The 20806-nt window shown below is 35.1% G+C and overlaps 1 protein-coding gene across 5 annotated transcripts in view; it reads left to right on the top strand.

Annotated features, from left to right (window-relative positions):
- Nucleotides 1-20806, top strand: part of onecut (homeobox protein onecut) — a 203927-nt gene that overhangs the window by 159742 nt on the left and 23379 nt on the right. For 2 of the 5 annotated variants that reach the window (XM_022066778.2, XM_087354346.1), the window contains exons 3-4: nt 14780-14852; nt 18052-18075. In XM_022066778.2, coding sequence (XP_021922470.1) covers nt 14780-14852; nt 18052-18075 — 97 coding nt within the window. The remainder of the gene's footprint in view (nt 1-14779; nt 14853-18051; nt 18076-20806) is intronic. The other 3 variants (XM_022066777.2, XM_022066776.2, XM_022066779.2) reach the window with 2 other exon arrangements.

Raw genomic sequence — 20806 nt, 5'->3', positions numbered from 1 at the left:
TTTCCCACTGACAGAAATATATATCGAACGTCTGTATTGTAATACTAGAATGTTTTTATTTTTGTATTACATAACACTATTTATTAATTATAGTTTATTTCATTCAAATTTATTGTCACTGACAATTCGTTTGTCTGCCTAAAGTATAAAAGCACGTAGCAACTTGGTTAATGATTCTGATTGATTTATCTCTCACCACGTGACGACCACTGCTTGGTATCCGCCATTTTGTCTAATTACAGGATTCTAGGAATGCTCGTAGTATCGTAGAACTGAAGAATTTGTTTTGGAGTAAAATAGTTTAATTATTCGTGTTTTTTCCCGTCTAATCACAATTGTATATAAATAAAATTATACATAAGATATTAAAATATCATTTACATATTTGGTACAACTTTTTACTACATGTTTCGGTTACATTGAACCATCTTCAGGTGTAAAGTTAAAAGTTAAAATTATAATCTTATAAACTAAAACTTAATTACTGTTGTTGTGTAACTTCTGATGATGTTTACTTACAAATTCATTAAAGTGAGGGTATATTTTGAAGTGATAGTGGTTTAACATTGGCCTGTAACGTAAATAATTTAAATATTTTTAATTATTACTGAACTTGAAAGAACGAGTATAGAAGACAAAATGTAATAAGGTAAAAATAAATAAAAATGGAATGTAAAATGTAAAATAGCTTAATGTGTTAAAATCTTGTATTTATGGTCTTATATAAGGTTTCGACAATTTTTTTTCTTAAATTTCGTCTAAATCGTTCTATCCTTTATCGAACTCTTTTATGGGTACCGACAGACAGACAGAGGTAAACGGACTGTCGTTTCGATGTTGATGGTCTTTCTTCAGGAATAGAAACGCGTTTAGAAAGAAGGTATATTAAATGCCGCAAACATAATATAATAATATATATATTTATTTTTCCAGTCTATACACAAACTTATTTAAAATAATGTTGTTAAAATATTATAACAGTATAAATTGTATTATGTTATATATAACATAATACAATTTATACTGTAAATGTTATAATATTTTAACAACATTATTTTAAATAAGTTTGTGTATAGACTGGAAAAATAAATATATATATATTGATTCAACACAAACATGACGCAATTAAGATACAAATAATATAATAATTGTAAAGTAATATCATTCGAAGTTTGCGGTCGATTTTGATCAAAATACGCACCATACCTTAATGAGAAGCCGTGTAAACAGTGAATTTGCCGAAATAGTAAGATACAGTATTGCAGAATGTGAAGCAAGATGTTATTATTTGTTTTATAATAAAACTCAGATATCATAAGAATTCTTGTAGCAATCAAATTAATGATTTATTTAGTAATTGATTGTCTGTTGTTTTAATTTGTTTTCTGTTAGTATCCTTTCGAGTTGGCTCAGGATCGTGGCCGGTTCTGCTACCAGGGAGTTAGTTAGTTAGCGTCTTTTCGATAGAAGTTAAGGCAAAGATTGCAGTGGACAGAAGTTATTGAGCGTAAAAGTGAAATTTCAAACCGAGATGGAATGTGTGTGAGAACATCCGAGTTTTGTGACAATATAAATACTTCCGGTGGCCTTTACGTGAAGAGTGACGTAACTGAATTGTTAGAACTCAAGTGAGTTTCTCGCTTCTTGAAGAATGATAGGTCCAAGACAGAATTCCCCTTTTTCTTTACGTCCAATAATTGAAGCTTTTCTGTAAATTCAACTTCCTCGTATAAGACGAAGGGTTTAGAGTGTCAGGATAATGTCTGAACCAAATTTGTCTACCTGTCTCACCATTTACATTCTACTCTTCAGTGATAAGATTTATTCTTACCAATACAATTTATTGGCATCTAGACCAACGTTAAATGGTAGATTAAATGAAATCGTGGGTTAGAAAAATAAGTGTCTGAGAAGGTAGGGAGAGAATGGTGTCTTCTTTTGAGAGTAAGGTGAGTTGTGAATAGATGAAGTAATTTGGTAGTTGAGTGACTGGCAGACTTAGTGTCCTACACGCCTTCTGGCTGGAGGACCGCGTGGTGGAGATTTATTGTCTCTGTTGCCAATGTGACGTAAATCAATCACGCCCCACTTCAAACAATCACACACCCCTGGTTTCGCCTCTCTTTGGCTTAGTTTCGTTTTCTTTCGTAATTAATTGTGCAGGTCTGGGCGGTACATGACAAGAATGTCTGGAGGAAGTTCGGACGAACACGATATAAGGACACTGAGAACAACTTGCTCTTAAATTGGTTATATCTGTTCAATATGTGCGTCGTTTTAGCTTTATTTTTCGACCGAGTGAATTCAGACGTTTCCACAAATGCACGTTACGAATTCAGACTGTCTTTTGGGTTGTGCGATCGTCCTGATGATGGAATCAGCAAACAACTCCGAAACATCTTTAAACGCAACAATCCAGAAGACCTCATATGACTCAAATTATTAAATACTACGTTACATGTTAAATTATGTTAACTTTTAACGCGGTTACATAAAGGATAATTGTTATATGGTAATTCAGCGATTAAATACTGAATTTTGTTGTTTATTTGACGATGATTTCAATAGCTCTGGCAATCGTAGAATGAGAGAATTATATTAAATTGGAAACGAAGCGGTAGTGGCCTAATTTAAGGTACTGAGAGAGGGACTGAGTGAAACCACGAAAACACCAGACACAATAGCTGGTCTCAGGGTCGAGATTTCAACCCGGATCATAACGTTCGGTCCCATGCTGAATATATTTCTTACAAAACAGTGTTTTATCACCGTCTTCAAAAGTGTTAAATGTATTGTTGATACTTTGTTTTAGCAAACAGCATGTTTCGGTTTCAATTTGCCATCCTCATGTTGTTGATCCTTGTATGAGTGATAAATCTTGATTTACGTAAAACATTAGTTATTGAATTATAAATTCGTTTTAATTTTGTATTTTCACGTAATAATATCAACATGCAGAATATCGCAAATATTCGCTGAAGAATGTAGCCGTTTTCAAAAATAATATGATGTCATGTTTAATATTTCTTTAGTCGCTAATAAAATATTTGTTTCTGGAAAAGATATTTTATGCCAAATAATTTTTTTCACTTCAGTTGGCAGGAACCAGGCAACATCCAGTGCTTGACGGTTGCCATAATTTAACTTTTCGTTTTATGAAATAATTTAACAAAGTCTTACACAAGCGTGGTTGTCTGTTTTATAGCTCAGAATTTCCTGTGGGGTTTAACATTTAACAGTTGAACGAACATTTTAAATAGAGGAATATATTACATCGAATTGCAGTAATTATTAGTGGTTCATTAGGATAACATCGCTCGTAATTCATTTAGAATTCCCTAAGACAGATCATACATTAACAAATTCGAAAATTTGTTTTAAAATTACTGGGTTACGCCATCTTAGAAGGTTAGAGACTCCAGTAACTAAACCCAGTGAAAAGTTTGTATTGACTGCGCCATCACTAATAGTAGCCCCCCGTCATGTCCCCCCCTCCCACTAACAAAGGGGCTTGAAAGGTGCTAATTTGCCCATCGGTCTGTCAAATATTATTGATCACCAATTAGCAGTTGAGGTCTTTGGTTTCGTCCGCGTGTTTCCTGAATAGCCTACCATTTATCAGCGGCCATTGATGGTTACCTCGCATTTCTCTCTCTAAGTACAAGTAATTATTAGACTAGTGTTCAAAATTTTGAAGTTGTAAAACAGAATGGTGCCCCTCAGAACCGTGGCTCTGACTGGCTTGTCTCCAGAAGAGCCAATTTTCGAATACCTCACACGAAAACAGACAAGTTTGTTTTCGTAAGTTTTGAACCGGTAAACCACAAAAATCATTACAGGTTCCTGGGTTCTTAAGCTGTCACATTTTGCATGTATCCGTTGGTTCGAGTGTTTACTGAAGTAAAAAAAATACTGTAATCATTAATCAATAAAAGTTCCACTATTTTATGTGTGAGAAAAGAAACATCTATTGTCTTTATTATTCAATATGAAAATTTTTATATCAGAGGAGATTTTGTGACTGAGCATAACTGGATTATTAAAGATATTGTAGGTGCGTCATATTGTGATTTTATTTAAAATAGTATTAAAATATATTAAAAATTGTCCGTCAATCACAATAAAGTAATATAAGATAATTAAATGGTTAAAATATTATCCTTTGTTCCGTATCGAGTACTCGATTTACATATGGAACATTCTCGACATGTTTCGGCTTTCATAGAGCCGTCATCAGGTGTATGTTATAAACTCTTAATTCAATTACTAATTTATCAATAACCAACCTCGCTCCGATACGATGTACTTCTGATCTCTCCTCTTACAACTTCGATATTACTTCTCTGGTAAGTTTATACGTTTACTTTAATTTATTTATTTTGTTTTCTATATTCAATTTCATTAATGGTTTTGAATCCTTTAATTCACAGACCAATATACGCAGCATTAACATTACTCCGACAATACGATTGCATCAATGATATATAACACAACAATAAATGTTGATACAATGTGAAAAACGAAGAAATGATAAGAAAATTAAAAATTAAAAATTAGTAATTGAATTAAGAGTTTATAACATACACCTGATGACGGCTCTATGAAAGCCGAAACATGTCGAGAATGTTCCATATGTAAATCGAGTACTCGATACGGAACAAAGGATAATATTTTAACCATTTAATTATCTTATATTACTTTATTGTGATTGACGGACAATTTTAATATATTTTAATACTATTTGGATTATTAAACTAAATGATTTTATCACGAGTTTTGTATTATACTCAAGATTTTGGGATATATATTCGTTTTATTGCATACAAAAAATCGTTCGTGTTTATTAGAAATTAATTGTGGAAATAAGTTTCATATATTCATAAATTATCATTAATTATTTTCGAATTATATATTTTATTAAAATTTATTAGGACACTAATTATAGGCATTATGAATCTGGGTAGCTTATCCAGCACAATATATGACTACAGTATGGATATTTGGGTTCGATCCTCGATAGGGACAAAGGATTTTAACCTCTAAGTCCAAACCACTTCTGGCTTCTACCCAGCCTCAGAGCACGGTCGGGGCGTGACACCATCTAGTGTCGAAGTCAAGAACGAGTAGGAGCTTTACCAGTCTCCCCCCACAAGTGCCTTCATGGCGTGTAGCGTGTTATATTGTACTTATAGACATTACAAGCAAAGGGAAGTTGAAACAATGTTTTTATTTTACGAAGCGAATAGGGACAAACTATTATCTTAAATATTTCAGCAGAGATTTTAGGTTTTTACGGCGGTGATAATTCAAATTATGGTCTTTGAGTTTAACTCCGTTTGGTACTCCAGTGGTAAGTAACGTTTCGGAGGAACGCATCGCCTTCATAATTAGGGTTGAAGCGAGTAAAGTTAAGGATGTGAGACGTTTATATTTGAAGAGAATGGTTGTCTTTAAACCTTTTTGAATAGATTATATAAAGACACTGGTTCTGTTTGTAGGCACTTTTACGTTGTTAAGTTGGTATTGCAGTTTGTTTAATTAATTCGATTTGTATTAGTTAAAGTCTTACTAAGAGAATTAATATTTTCTGGTATTAAATTTTTTTTTAAACGTGTTAGAAAAATATGTACATAATGTTTTGTTTTTTCTTCACGCGTGAAGGCAGTGTATTCGCAAGATTAATGTAGCCTTTTTTTGGGGGGGGGGGGATAGGAAGACTGGCAGACAACGAACATTAAATTCATGTTGAAAAGAGTTTGATTACAACAATAATGAGAGAAGTGAGAAGATGTTTGGTAGTCCTGAAGGTTGCTGGTTTATTCTGAGGGAACACGAGTCATTTTAGTACGTTCTGGGGACTCGATAATGACATTATCTGTGAAAAGCCTACTTCTTTGTTTGCTCGTCTATCTTGCCACCCCCAGTCAACCCCAAAACTTGTTCTACCCCATTCTCAGACGCTGAAGGAGACACTGGCAAACCGAATCCAAGGCAGAAAAAAAAGGCAGACCGAGATGAGATCTTGGAGGGTAACAGAGATTAATAAGATAATGCGAGCCTCCCCCCTGTCAGGTACTGAAACAGTAGCGTGGAAGTAATTAAAGGTATACTGTGTGGATGTTGCTGTGGGCTCGTCTGTCATGCCTCTTACCTATTAAATTCTCGAGGTTACAAATTCAATAAAGTCTTTGTTAGCGGAAGAACAAAAATATTTGCCAATACCTTTCGAGTCAGTAGTACCATCCTGGGCTGTTTTCATTTATCCACCCCCTCCAAACCAAGTCAACTTCTTGTCATCGTGATAGAATACCCCCAGGGCACACCAGTTTCGCCCTTAAAGTAATGTTTCAGAACTGACGTCAGAATAGAGGCAGTTGGAGACACGTGTCATCTCATCTGAATTTATGTTTGGTCATTAATATCAATGTTATCGCAATAGTCATCATCATTGCCAGGGATTAGGCACTAATGCCTGTTGCGGTTTCAAATTTATTTTTCCATCTTGTTCGTGGTCGAGCTCGATCTATTTTCCAGCTAGGTTTGTAACTGAGCGGGATAGTGAAAATAATAATATATTTTTCTCCCGTATTTTGTATTTGAATTAAGTAGTATGTAGTGTTGCCTGAGTCCTAATCAGTATGTAAGATTTGAGGTTTTCCCAGAGTATTAAGATTTCTGATTTCTGGGTTGTAGCGCTGTGTAGTCTGGTCGATGTTAACCAACGTTTCAGAGGTCATACTGCCTCCGTCATCAGGGCGATGAGTATGAAGATTTCTGTCTTCTGGGTTGTTGCGCTGTGTAGTATGGTAGATGTTAACCAACGTTTAAGAGGTCATACTGCCTCCGTCATCAGGGCGATGAGTATGAAGATTTCTGTCTTCTGGGTTGTTGCGCTGTGTAGTATGGTAGATGTTTACCAACGTTTAAGAGGTCATACTGCCTCCGTCATCAGGGCGATGAGTATGAAGATTTCTGTCTTCTGGATTGTTGCGCTGTGTAGTATGGTAGATGTTTACCAACGTTTAAGAGGTCATACTGCCTCCGTCATCAGGGCGATGAGTATGAAGATTTCTGTCTTCTGGGTTGTTGCGCTGTGTAGTATGGTAGATGTTTACCAACGTTTAAGAGGTCATACTGCCTCCGTCATCAGGGCGATGAGTATGAAGATTTCTGTCTTCTGGATTGTTGCGCTGTGTAGTATGGTAGATGTTAACCAACGTTTCAGAGGTCATACTGCCTCCGTCATCAGGGCGATGAGTATGAAGATTTCTGTCTTCTGGGTTTTTGCGCTGTGTAGTCTGGTCGATGTTTACCAACGTTTCAGAGGTCATACTGCCTCCATCATCAGGGCGATGAGTATGAAGATTTCTGTCTTCTGGGTTGTTGCGCTGTGTAGTATGGTAGATGTTAACCAACGTTTCAGAGGTCATACTGCCTCTGTCATCAGGGCGATGAGTATGAAGATTTCTGTCTTCTGGGTTGTTGCGCTGTGTAGTCTAGTCGATGTTTATCAACGTTTCAGAGGTCATACTGCCTCCGTCATCAGAGTATGAAGAGTTCTGTCTTCTGGGTTGTTGCGCTGTGTAGTATGGTAGATGTTAACCAACGTTTCAGAGGTCATACTGCCTCCGTCATCAGGGCGTTGAGTATGAAGATTTCTGTCTTCTGGGTTGTTGCGCTGTGTAGTATGGTAGATGTTAACCAACGTTTCAGAGGTCATACTGCCTCCGTCATCAGGGCGTTGAGTATGAAGATTTCTGTCTTCTGGGTTGTTGCGCTGTGTAGTATGGTAGATGTTAACCAACGTTTCAGAGGTCATACTGCCTCCGTCATCAGGGCGTTGAGTATGAAGATTTCTGTCTTCTGGATTGTTGCGCTGTGTAGTATGGTAGATGTTTACCAACGTTTAAGAGGTCATACTGCCTCCGTCATCAGGGCGTTGAGTATGAAGATTTCTGTCTTCTGGATTGTTGCGCTGTGTAGTATGGTAGATGTTTACCAACGTTTAAGAGGTCATACTGCCTCCGTCATCAGGGCGATGAGTATGAAGATTTCTGTCTTCTGGGTTGTAGCGCTGTGTAGTCTGGTCGATGTTAACCAACGTTTCAGAGGTCATACTGCCTCCGTCATCAGGGCGATGAGTATGAAGATTTCTGTCTTCTGGATTGTTGCGCTGTGTAGTATGGTAGATGTTAACCAACGTTTCAGAGGTCATACTGCCTCCGTCATCAGGGCGATGAGTATGAAGATTTCTGTCTTCTGGGTTGTTGCGCTGTGTAGTATGGTAGATGTTTACCAACGTTTAAGAGGTCATACTGCCTCCGTCATCAGGGCGATGAGTATGAAGATTTCTGTCTTCTGGATTGTTGCGCTGTGTAGTATGGTAGATGTTAACCAACGTTTCAGAGGTCATACTGCCTCCGTCATCAGGGCGATGAGTATGAAGATTTCTGTCTTCTGGGTTTTTGCGCTGTGTAGTCTGGTCGATGTTTACCAACGTTTCAGAGGTCATACTGCCTCCATCATCAGGGCGATGAGTATGAAGATTTCTGTCTTCTGGGTTGTTGCGCTGTGTAGTATGGTAGATGTTAACCAACGTTTCAGAGGTCATACTGCCTCTGTCATCAGGGCGATGAGTATGAAGATTTCTGTCTTCTGGGTTGTTGCGCTGTGTAGTCTAGTCGATGTTTATCAACGTTTCAGAGGTCATACTGCCTCCGTCATCAGAGTATGAAGAGTTCTGTCTTCTGGGTTGTTGCGCTGTGTAGTATGGTAGATGTTAACCAACGTTTCAGAGGTCATACTGCCTCCGTCATCAGGGCGTTGAGTATGAAGATTTCTGTCTTCTGGGTTGTTGCGCTGTGTAGTCTGGTCGATGTTAACCAACGTTTCAGAGGTCAGTTATTATTTAGAATTTGTTTTGATAAATGCGTGATATCTGAGCATCAGTTACTGTTTAAAATTTATGTGTTGTTAAACACGTAATATCTTAACCCCAGCCAGTGGAGTTTCAGGAAGGAGTTTGATACAGCATGACGTGATATTTGTTTCGCGATTACTTAATGTATGACTGTATTAGTTTATTTTGTTGTACGTATATTTACAGTTGCAGTAACGAGATTTATATAACTCTTAACCACTGTTTAAATAATGTGACTTGTATTGTTTAATTGGGTTAATCTGATTGAAGACACGTAACAATTTTCAATGTTAAACTTCCTTTGTTATTCTTGTAGTGTTAAACAGCTTCGAGAGTTTTTGTGGAAGGGTTTGAACATTCATAAATAGTTTAAAAGTAACAATAATTGTTTCAGACGCTGAGGGCTTAATTGTGAGGTCAGAAATTTTCATACAATTAGAATCTTACTTGTGAATTTCATGATGTACGAACGTGGAGCTTCCTGAAGAAGGAAATGATTGGGGCGAAGGAAAAATGTAAAAAGATAGGAATTGAGAACACTTAGGAATATGAGGAATAATAGGAGATGAAAATTAAAAAGTTATTTTTTATTTATAATATTTGTTATTTGTTGTCTATGAAATTGTTACTTCATGCTTGCTTCTAAAAGGCTTGAAATGTTCTAAAACTAACCAATTAAGCTGTTGACAACGGGCGCTTGGCGTGTGAGGCTGAATCTTGGATATTTTTAGTCTTTGTAGATGATTGGGATCACTATCGAGCTTTGTATATTCATAAATAATCGATTGTTACTTATGCAACCTCTTCATATAGCTATATCCGGTGGACTGTTTTGTCCATAAATATTTCCTCATTCGTCGCTAATGCATTGATCTATTATTAGGTTACGTTTGATAGGATGTTTAAAATTTCTTATAATTAAGATAATAAAATATCATTGATGTTCCATATCGATTGATCGATTTACATTTTGGAACATCCTTTACACAACATGTTTCAGTTTTTATAAAACCATCTTCAGGTGTAAAAGATTTACGAACTTAAAACTCAAATATGATTCCATTTGGTGATGTTTCATGCCATTTGTTTTTCAATTTTGGGCGAGGTGTTGTCTTTTCTTAAATTTTATCAGATGTACATATCGGTCCTAGATGTAGGAGTGATTGTTCCGATATGTCCAGAAGTACGTCTGTCATCGTATAGGTGTGGAATCATATTTGAGTTTTAAGTTCGTAAATCTTTTACACCTGAAGATGGTTTTATAAAAACTGAAACATGTTGTGTAAAGGATGTTCCAAAATGTAAATCGATCAATCGATATGGAACATCAATGATATTTTATTATCTTAATTATAAGAAATTTTAAATATTGTGATAAGACGGATTAAAATAAATAATTGTTAGAATATTCACAATATGACGCAATTACACTATCTTTTGATAGGATGTGTTGAGAGACACTTTGTGTTTTTACTTATTTCAACGTAAATTATACATACAAGCCTGTGTTTTCGTTTCGTTTCAAACTTTTACGTTCTGGAAGGTAGTATTTTAAAAAAAAAATCACATATGAAATATCAGCTCTAAAATTTATATGAATGGGGCACAAATCACAATTATTGAAATTAAATGTATAAAAATCAAATTAGGGAATCATTTATTACGAAATAGTGTTAAAGGTTACGTAAATTATTTTTGAATTACATTTTTTCGTTCTCAAATTATGTCGCAGTTCTGTGGTTGGCTGATTCTGGTTTTCTTACCGAAGTTACAATATCTAACTCACAAATATCATATCACGTTCACAGTAACATGCAATAACAGTCTATGTTCCAATTGCTTATCATTTTAGCTGATTAATCTTTATTTATTTATTTCTACTGTGCTGTTATCTCGTATATAGATATTAAAAATTAGTTTAATAAATGTCATTGTACCCCATTATGAATAGTGGACGACAAATATTACAATATGTGTATCATATCATACGTAAAACTTGATTGATGCTTCCAGCGTTTTCAGTTTAGGAATTTCTCTAGATTTGCTCTGCCTTTCTTGGCTCCCAGATGTCTTTCAAGATCTGACACAGCGATGCAGCTTTTAACTCTGAAGAACGTGAGGGGTTGAGACGAAGCACTGGAATGAATGGATGGCCCCTGCTTTTGGCACGTTCACTCAATCCCTCGTACAAAGAGCAATTTGATTGGCCTTTTATATAAAATCTGCATTATACTAACATTGCATCAAGTTGAACAGCATGTCATCCAAGAGTTTGGTGTTCGTGATTTCTGAAATGTGTTCTATAGTAACTTCGCGTCGTACGTTTGAAGTATTTACTTTGATTACGTAATATTTATACTGCGTGTTTAGGTTTTTATTGAAATCTGATGTTAAATCGTGAAATATGTCTTAAATGTTTTTAAATCAATTACACCAACAAGTTATACGTAAAAGTACTTATTATAATAGATTACAAATGTTTTATATAACAGGTAGACGTATATGGAATATAAACTTTTTAATGTAACTTAAGAAAAATACGAAAAAACCTTTAAGGTTTAAATTGCGTGTCTCATAACTTGAAATAGTCACTCACTCGACACTTTGGTTACGCGTAATGAATGTCTCGATTTTAAGTTTCATCTTTCTGTCGTAGTTTACAATTTTCTTGCCTGATCTGTGTGTGTGTGTGGGGGGGGGGGGGGCGAGATGCTGTCAAGTGTTCTTCCTGTCGAGGGATGCAAGTCGACCACGGGATTGGCCTAATTGTGTGGCGTCTGTCAGAAGACTGTTCTCGGTTGAGTCCTTATTCTACCGTCGCCCTCCGGTTCAACTTGAGTCAACCCAAATCCGCTTCTTGACACAAAGTAATCTTTTCTCTCGTTTGTCTCAACCTCTGCTTACCTTTTGCCCTGCTTCGCCTCCAACATGCCCCCCCCCCCCCCTAAATTCTAACGAAACGAGTAGTTACTTTCAATTTTTACGAATGCTTACTTGACAAGACAGTAGGGGATTTTGTAACAAGGTGTCTCCAGCGAAACAAGGGTAGGAATTGAAAAATAACTCTAAAGACGATGGAAGATGGGATGTACATCGACGATATGGAAGAATGGGTTGGGGGGGGGGGTGGAAGAGTCTGTGCTTGTTTTATATTGACTGAATAAAGCGGGAGGGGGGGTGAGGGGAGGGTTAAATCTGGCGGATCGCCACTCTGAAGAGTTCGTTTCAGCCACAGCTGTACCAACTTTATTGAAACGCATTAACCAGGCCAAGAAACGTAGGATCAATTTATATGATAATGTAGATTGTTGCAAGACGATTTATGCAACTAGATACAGAGAGGGGAAAAAGAATGTGCTTTGTGTTACTCGGATTGGTGGTGGAATTCAAACACTTTGTTTCGTCGTGACTGATCTTTCTTGGGGGTTCCGAAGAAGACACCCCTTTGTAATTATTTATACAGCCTGCTCGACATCCCACTTGTGTAACCGAGTGATTTTGTGTGTAATTTCGCGTCCTTTTATTAATTAAGTTACAGAATTAAATTCTGTGTTTACCTCCGTCTTCAGCTGTACAACGTCTGGAAGAAATTTTCAGAGACAAATCTTTGCCAAGAAACGTCTCTCCGTGTTCAACCAGTTGCGCTGCCCTGAGTTATTTTCGCAGATAACAATATCTGTAGCCCTCAGATTCACAATCATCCTCCACATGACATCAGTATGTTCGGAGTCGTTTAACCTTTTGTACGTATTAGTCAAAATCTACCATTTTTAAGTGATCTTCGCATGGGTGATTCTCGTCGTATCATCGTTAATACGTCACTTAATGGTACTGCGTCTAAAAAAGGCAAAGAACCGTTTCTGTATTGCTATCATTTAGTATAATTTTCGATAACAAAGCATCAGAAGAACTTAGTAATGAAATCAATTAGGCCAACCTGTCGTCTGTTTGAATATTTAAATTGCTTACAGGCAATATGTTTGTCTTCTCTCTTCGTTACTATCATTTGTGTTCTTCGACTGTGTTTTGTCAGGCACTTTCTAGTGTTATAATTGAAATAGGTGTTTCTTTAGCTGTGGACTGCATTCTTGTCATAATAACTCCAGTTAGCGGAGTCTTCAAGAGTCTTCAAGAAGCTAATAATCGTTTAGAAAGTTCTCGTCTTCTGTGGATCCCGAATATAATTTCTCGTGTGATTTGATCGCTTTCGGCTTCTCTAAGTTTATCATAAATCCAGGTTTAAGAGAATTTGTTTTTACTTTCAAGCTGGAATTATCCATTAGAACTATTCTTATTTATCTGCCTTTATGTCCTTATTACACACAAGCCTGTATTCTAAACACGAACAATTAATTTAATTTTTCACAAATTTTTTTATCAGAAAATTTGTGATAAATGTTGAAAGTTCAATTTATTCACGATAAAATACGCAAAACGTCTTGTGCCACATAATATCTTGGTTTAATTTTAAATGTACTAATTTAAATTAAAGTATATATTAAATCTTGTCCGTCTAATCACAATAAATTCTTATTAAATATTAAAATATTACAATAATTAACATTTAAAATATTTAAAATATCAAATGATGTTCTTTATCGAAATATTCGATTTACATTAGACCATCGAATATTTCGATAAAGAACATCATTTGATATTTTAAATATTTTAAATGTTAATTATTGTAATATTTTAATATTTAATAAGAATTTTTTGTGATTTGACGGACAAGATTTAATATATATTTATTATATCACAATATGACGCAACTTTACCATCTCATTAAATTAAAGTAATTAATTATACTATAAATTTATTTGAGAATTGTTACTCAGCGATAAACAGTTATAAAAGCCTTAAGTCTGTTGTAACGATAGTTAGGAACGTCGGACATTAGAGAAATATCCATTTCCACGTTCTTTGAAATGAGTTGGTGCTTCAAGTGACGCCATTTTGTTAGAAGCCAAAGTGACGTGTAGAACTGAAATGGACAGCGCCAAGCGATCTCCGCTCCTGCAATGCATTCTGTCTGTCTGTCATGGCAACATGACAAATCTAACAACTACCTCCATAAAAGCCCGAAGCATCTCTCTCCTTTCCCTCGATGATACGGACAGAATGGCCTAGGCAGGCAAAGGGGAGAGAAGAGAGAAATATATGGACGAGGCTTCGAGGAGTAGCGAACAAGATAGAGTCCTTCTTCCTTGCATCTGATATCTTGTTTGCCGTTGGAAACCATTCACTCACCACAAAAGAAGATAAGTATTACTCTTACAGCCCTTCTAGACATTGTTGATATATGTCTTACATTTTTGCATAAAGAGGTACATTACTGAAACGTTCTAGCCACTTGAGTGAGCTAATCCAAATGTAATCAAAACAAGACAGACAGGCAACCAAGAGGATATAGTGTAATATATTGGTAGATGCTGTGGTTGGCATTTAGGAGCTATCCCTCGCTTTCAGATTCCGCCACTATCGAAGATGGAAACTACAATTTAATGCGTGGTATCTATCAGCTGTGTCAGCCTGAGCATTGGTCTATGGGGGTAGAGAAAACCACGTAGTCTCTCAACTTGGTTAGATGGATAGGATGCAATGTGGTTATAATGTAACAGGTACATGATTTTGCAACCTGGATGTTGGATACTGGTAGACATTGCCTGTCTGTGTAAATCTCCTCACTGTCTGAACGAGAGGACAATCTGATAATATTTATCAGGAATTTTTTTTTTATAATTCCAGCGCGGTTAGAATAAAATAATAAAAAAAAAAACTTGAAAAGTTAAAAGCTAGTTGACCTGTGGTTATACCGTTCTATTTTGTCTAAATTTTGACTACCCTCTGTTTTCATTGCAGACTGCCAGATGCGTAATGTTAACGTGAGAGCAGTCAACTCGAAACGAAGGAAAACACCCTCCTCTTCGTGCTTGTGAGTCTCTTGAGTTGCCACAACTCTCTCTCTCTCTCTCTTCTCTTTCTCTCTCTCTCTCTCTCTCATAGTCTGGTTGCGCTTAGAACCCCAGCTCCTTAGCAACAGTCTTGACTTGACATGTCTTGGTGTCCAGTGGCTTTATAATTTTGCATGATCAATTCCCTTATCGTCCTCATGTGTTCTAAAAAAAAACCCATTCTTGGCGTGTTGCATCGTGGTGGACGTGTAACTCGAGATGGTTTTACTGTCGTGGAAACATGAGGTCTAATATTTACCTTGATACAATCCTCACAGGTCGGAAATGTTGACGTCCTTAACCTCCAAAGTGTGTTTGCGGTCCGAGTGAATACCAAGCTTGATATACTTACCTGCCCTCTGTCCGATCCTACCCAAACGAACGCCGATGCTGTATTGCGTGTTTCCTGAACTGTTCTTCGCTGTTGGAGCAAATTGGTGGTGGTGGGGGGGGGGGGGGGTGTTCTGAACAGGGGGATGTAGAGCTTGTTTATCGATAACCCACACTCCCTATCTGCTCCATTCTGTGCGAGTTTAGGGTTAAGGGAGGATTGGTGTAATAATTTTTTTTGACATGAATTTTGGCTGATAATGGTAATCAATCTGATTCCTGGAGGGTTTCCACGTGTTGATGTTTGTTGTTTGGCTGTGTATGGTAGTTCTACCCTATATCCCACCCACACCTATCTTTGCCCCAAACAACGTACCCAATTATAACTTGAAAACAAGAAAAGTGTTGGCGGTCCGGTACACTCAAAGCATAGTAAATTAAACATCACAGACAGCTGATGGCAGACGCCTCGAGCTGTTACTTTGTTGTTACAAGACCGACGGACGTATTCATTCATATACTTCAACGGCCTATGTATTGAACCTTTCACAGTTGTCTTGGGGCAAATAAATATTGGCAGGCAAATTATTAGTGAAAAATAGAGATATGATCGTAGAAATTCTCAAAATGAAGTGTTGGATCGCATTAACGGAATGTGATCCAAACTAATTCTACCTTTTTTTCTACTCTTCTCTGCATCTTACTCTTTAATTCTTTCTTGTTTCGCTTTTATTTTCAGTCTCTTGTTCCTACTTTGACTCACAATCTAAAAAGAGGAAGGGAGTGTATAATAGAATTGTAATTTCTAGCCTCGCGCCAAAACCTTAACAGTTTTCTAAAATAACGAATAAAGTATTAGAAAATTACAGATTTTTTTTCTGGAACTTAGACGAAAAGTAAACTTAAGAAGTCTGATATATATATCACACAGGTATGGTAAACGTTTTACAAAAGTTTTATGAATATCTATTACGTTTATTTGAATACGACAACGTTTTTGAACTTAGATTCATGTAGAAATTACGCTCGCGATATCACTTAAAATTCTCAAAAATTGAGACGTCTCTTACAAAAACGTATTACTGATATATATGTTCAGTTTTAGACACGGATTTGTCTATTTCATAAGTTTCCTACTGGCTATTAGACATGTAAACCAATTTGGTTTAAAATGACCAGTCTAAATATAACGCAGTTTATATTTTAGTACGATACATTTTAAATTTTATTAAAGTACGGCGTTAAATATCGCAATAATCTGACAGTTAAATTTATTAATTGTGTCAACCACAATGCCATTTTTATATATTACTGGATTTCAGTATTTATAATTACCAGGAATTACATCTTATGTCGGACCCTGTCACGTCGTATAATTTTAACTACAGCAGGCTTAAAGTACAGGAGATGAACATAATATACTAAGAGGTGCAAATTATTATGTGTTAAAATTATATAATATTTGTACGCTACATAATTTTTCAACATTTCATAAAAGCGAACAGCAAAAAATCATTTCTTTCTCTGTTAAAATTAAATAACAGCGAAGTGTACAATTTTCCAAAATGTTTAAATTTGACAAAGAGGATATTTTCGTATACCTAATAAATATTTAAGTTCGGGGGACAGTAAAATTAAAGTAGAATGCGTGTTGTATCGGATAACCAGAATGATTATTTGAATTAAACATATTAATTCCTATTATACAGAAGTATCTTACGGTTTTATGCGTTTAAATTAAAAGTGTTAATGTCGACTAGGGAGTGAATTATGGCATTCATGTTTAATAAGCCCATGTTTTAACAGGAAATCAGGCCAAAATATAATATACATAGATAGTAATTATAGCTAATATAAAATCAGTTATTTCAATTGGGCTTTTGTTTTCCAGCTATAAAATTGTGGTAACATATATTACGTATATTAAAAGTAATGTCTACACTTGTTATACGACTTTATTGATTGCTTTCAGAAAAACATAGTAATCTATTTCTTTTACGTTTCCTCAGATTTCGGACAATTTTCCTCTTATTTTAATTTCTCATTATTTTCAGTGAGTAAAACGCATGGAATATTTATTGGTCTCTCAATATTGTATCTTATTTTTGCGATGAAGTAGGGTCTATCAGTTGTTGTCTATTATTACAGCAATATGTAAACATATTAGTTGTGTGTGAGCTTCAGAAAAACGGATGAATCAAAATTAGGTCCCGATGTAAATAAATTATGACTGTAATATGGACAAAGTTGCGGATATATTACTAAACACTTCTTATCGGATCTTGGAGCATACTTCAGGGTTGTTACAATTTAGATTTTTATAAGAAGTCAATATAGCAGCTATAAGTTCATTTAACAATGATGATTTTTTTTAAATCGGGACCTAATTTTGCATCATTCTGTATTTTTTTTTAAATATCGGGAAATATCACTTTATGACGATACATAAAGTTTATTAAGCAAGATTTTACTCATACGTTCTAATGCCGTCGTCTTTATTTCAGGAAATATTTACCGAAACGTTTCTCGTATTAAAAGATAGAAATATAAAAATTCTGAATGCAAGGGAAATTAGTATTTTGCTGGCCCTGTTGTAAATTAAATGTAGTGTTCGTGTACTGATGATAGACCTTAGGAATCATAAATGTATGTGGTTTGTTCGTGATAAGTGGTTGGCAGTTACCTGGACCTCATGTTTAATGTGTATGTCTTGTTAGATAATGCCCTAATGTTTATGAAAAGACTTGTTTTCTGTGTTGAAGTAGTTTGATGAAAATTTCTGTTGTGTTTATTTTGTATTGCAACTGTGTGAAACGTTAGCCGATGGTCGATCTGTTTCTTCTCTTTCAGCTGCACAGATTCCACAACGAGGCAGTAAGTACTCATAATTTTTTTTTTGTATAATATTTCTTATTTTGCTTCAGAGTAAGTAGACTAATGACTACACCCCGAACAGCTTTACCACATTTGAAATTATTTCAAAACGCGTACGTTCCTGGCTGCTCATCACGATATGAAAATTTCCTTCACAAAAATTTGTTTTAAGTTTCCTGCAAGACTGATATAACCACCATAATTTAACAGAAATTTCACTTTCTTTTTTTGAGTTAAAATATATAAATGAGAACATTTCATAGGTTCTATAAACATTTTTTTATATAAATTTTTGAAATATTTTGGGAATAATATTTCAATATCTGCGAATTTACTTTAAATACATCATTCAAATTATCTGACTCCGTCTTATCTCTTAATATCCGTTTTGTATCCAACAAGAATAAAAAAAAACAACACCAGTTATATAAAAACATATCGAAAAGTAAGAACATCTATTTAAATATTTCTCGTAAGTGATACATACCCTACAAGTGACACTGTATGTCGTCTGGAATAATATTTATAAAACAGATTTAAAAGAGAGGCGCTATAAATATGAGAATCCATTTAATACTTTTATTGTCTGATGTTAGGTTATTTCACAATGATCTAGTCACACACTGGTCTTATTTGTTTAATAAGCCTCAATAAATTGTTAAAATTTTTGCATAGGAAAAAGAAAGTGGTTGCTAGTGTATTAAAGCTGTCAGAAAATATTTTCTGATATCATGAACACAAACAGTATTTTAGTTCGCTTCGTGTATGCACAAGTGTTATTAGTAGTTAATTTCTACGTTTTTGATTCAAACGCCTTAGCATCATGCATTAACGTAATTTTAAATTATTTACATTTCGCAAAGTAATAAATTGTTTCATATTTAGAGGATATAAATCCTGTAAATTTTATGTTATTTATTTGAAAATTATTCATATTTTACTGTTATTAAAAACTTGTGTGTACACTGTTTATAAATTTAAGTCAATATAAATTTGGAATTTCTCATTCAATTACTAGTTTTTACATGTAGCCCTGATGAAGGAAGATAGTAGGGCTATACAGAAGAAGATGGAGGGACTCTTATAAGATGAAGCATTAGCCTAAACTATGCACTAGCGGACAAAAACAAATATTCCTTTCTAAGAATTAATAATTAAAAGTGTTTCTCTAATGATGTTTTAATACAGCTCCAAAATGAGTTCAATAAATACTTCAGACGTAACAATGACTTGGAATCACAGTGTAATAACGACCTAAGACGCGATAATGTCCTGGGACTATAATAGTGCAACAACACCTACGTGATTTGCCTTGAATTATCAGTGTACTCCAAAGAGTATACTTTTAAAATCGTGTTAGTTATCAGGTAATTCGTAAAGCCACACATCGGACACATTTTATCTCTTAATTGACTGTAATTTGCTTCCATTCGGTTAGAAATTGATGAAGTGGAAATGATTTAAGTGTGAAAAACTTGTAACCAACCTCTTATCGGCTGCCAAATACCAAACTTTTGCTAACGTTAACGCTAGGTCCCAGAGAGCGTTCTCCCCTGTCCTCCAACTCCATTTTCCATTCGACTGCTCAAGCAAGTGAGACTGAACCTTTGTGTGAGGGAAAGCAGAGTCATCTATGAACTGTGTGCAGAGTTTCACGTGGAGACTAGATTCGTTAACTGGACAACAGCACGTAATATACGTACATCTCGTTACAAGGGATTATAGCAGAAGTGAATGTTCTTACGTAATAAATAAAATCTTTTATACTTCCTCATGTTTAGTTCAATATGAGACATTTATGTATCTCTGTCACGTTATTACGATACATAATTGATACCCTCACATTTTATTTCGTCATTCATCTCAGTGTAAAAGTACTCTATATAAAATATTACTCGTATTCTTTGAATATATTGTGGACCAACCAACCAATTAATTCATAATTCAATTGAATTCATTTATTAAAGTTTTTGCTAACAGCTAGGAGCCAATGACAGCCAAACACTGATAATACATACATATAAAAAAGCAAACAGATTAAATGTGTATATATAATTAATAATAATAATCAGTATTAGCATCATCTTACATTAAATGAAATGTTTAATTCCACCATTTAAACTTTGATTTATACGCGGATTTAAAATTAATGATGTCTTGATGACGTCCGTACAAAGATTAATGTAAATTAACCAATTGCTTCAAAGTAAATGACACTAAGTACACTGTCACAAATACAAACTTATGCCTGCCTTTTTATATTTTGGATGAAAAAAAGTCAGAAATTCGTTTCTCATTTGGGACCTTCGTTTGTGTTCGTGATAATACTGAAAGAATTTTTTAGGTAAGATTTGAGGTTCTCACTGCGTCGTGTTTGAAAATTACTAGTCTGACAAAAGTTCATTTAACGCTTTGAAGCCGAAGCTCGTCTAAATAATATTTAAGAATTCAGTCCGTACCGCGAAGTAAACACAACACTTTACCATTACTAATGTCAACTGGTTAACGCTGTTTAAGTAAATAATCCCTGTTTATACTGAGAACAATACGAAACCCGTACATACAAAACGCTGAGTTATTAACTGTGTAAAGCAGGTGGTACATATAGTTACCACTGGGTCTTAAAGGGTTAAAGGCAGTAACATAATACAGATCAATATGAAATGTGTGGGATATATCAAACTGTGAAGAATCCATGAATAAATATGGAAAATTGGGCGTTTTCAGGATT

This window comes from Zootermopsis nevadensis, unplaced genomic scaffold, assembly GCF_977971745.1.
Source record: "Zootermopsis nevadensis isolate Lab colony 2312 unplaced genomic scaffold, Znev_1.0 Znev_ptg000023l, whole genome shotgun sequence".
NCBI lineage: Eukaryota > Metazoa > Arthropoda > Insecta > Blattodea > Termopsidae > Zootermopsis > Zootermopsis nevadensis.
This window is presented reverse-complemented; position numbering and strand designations above follow the sequence as displayed.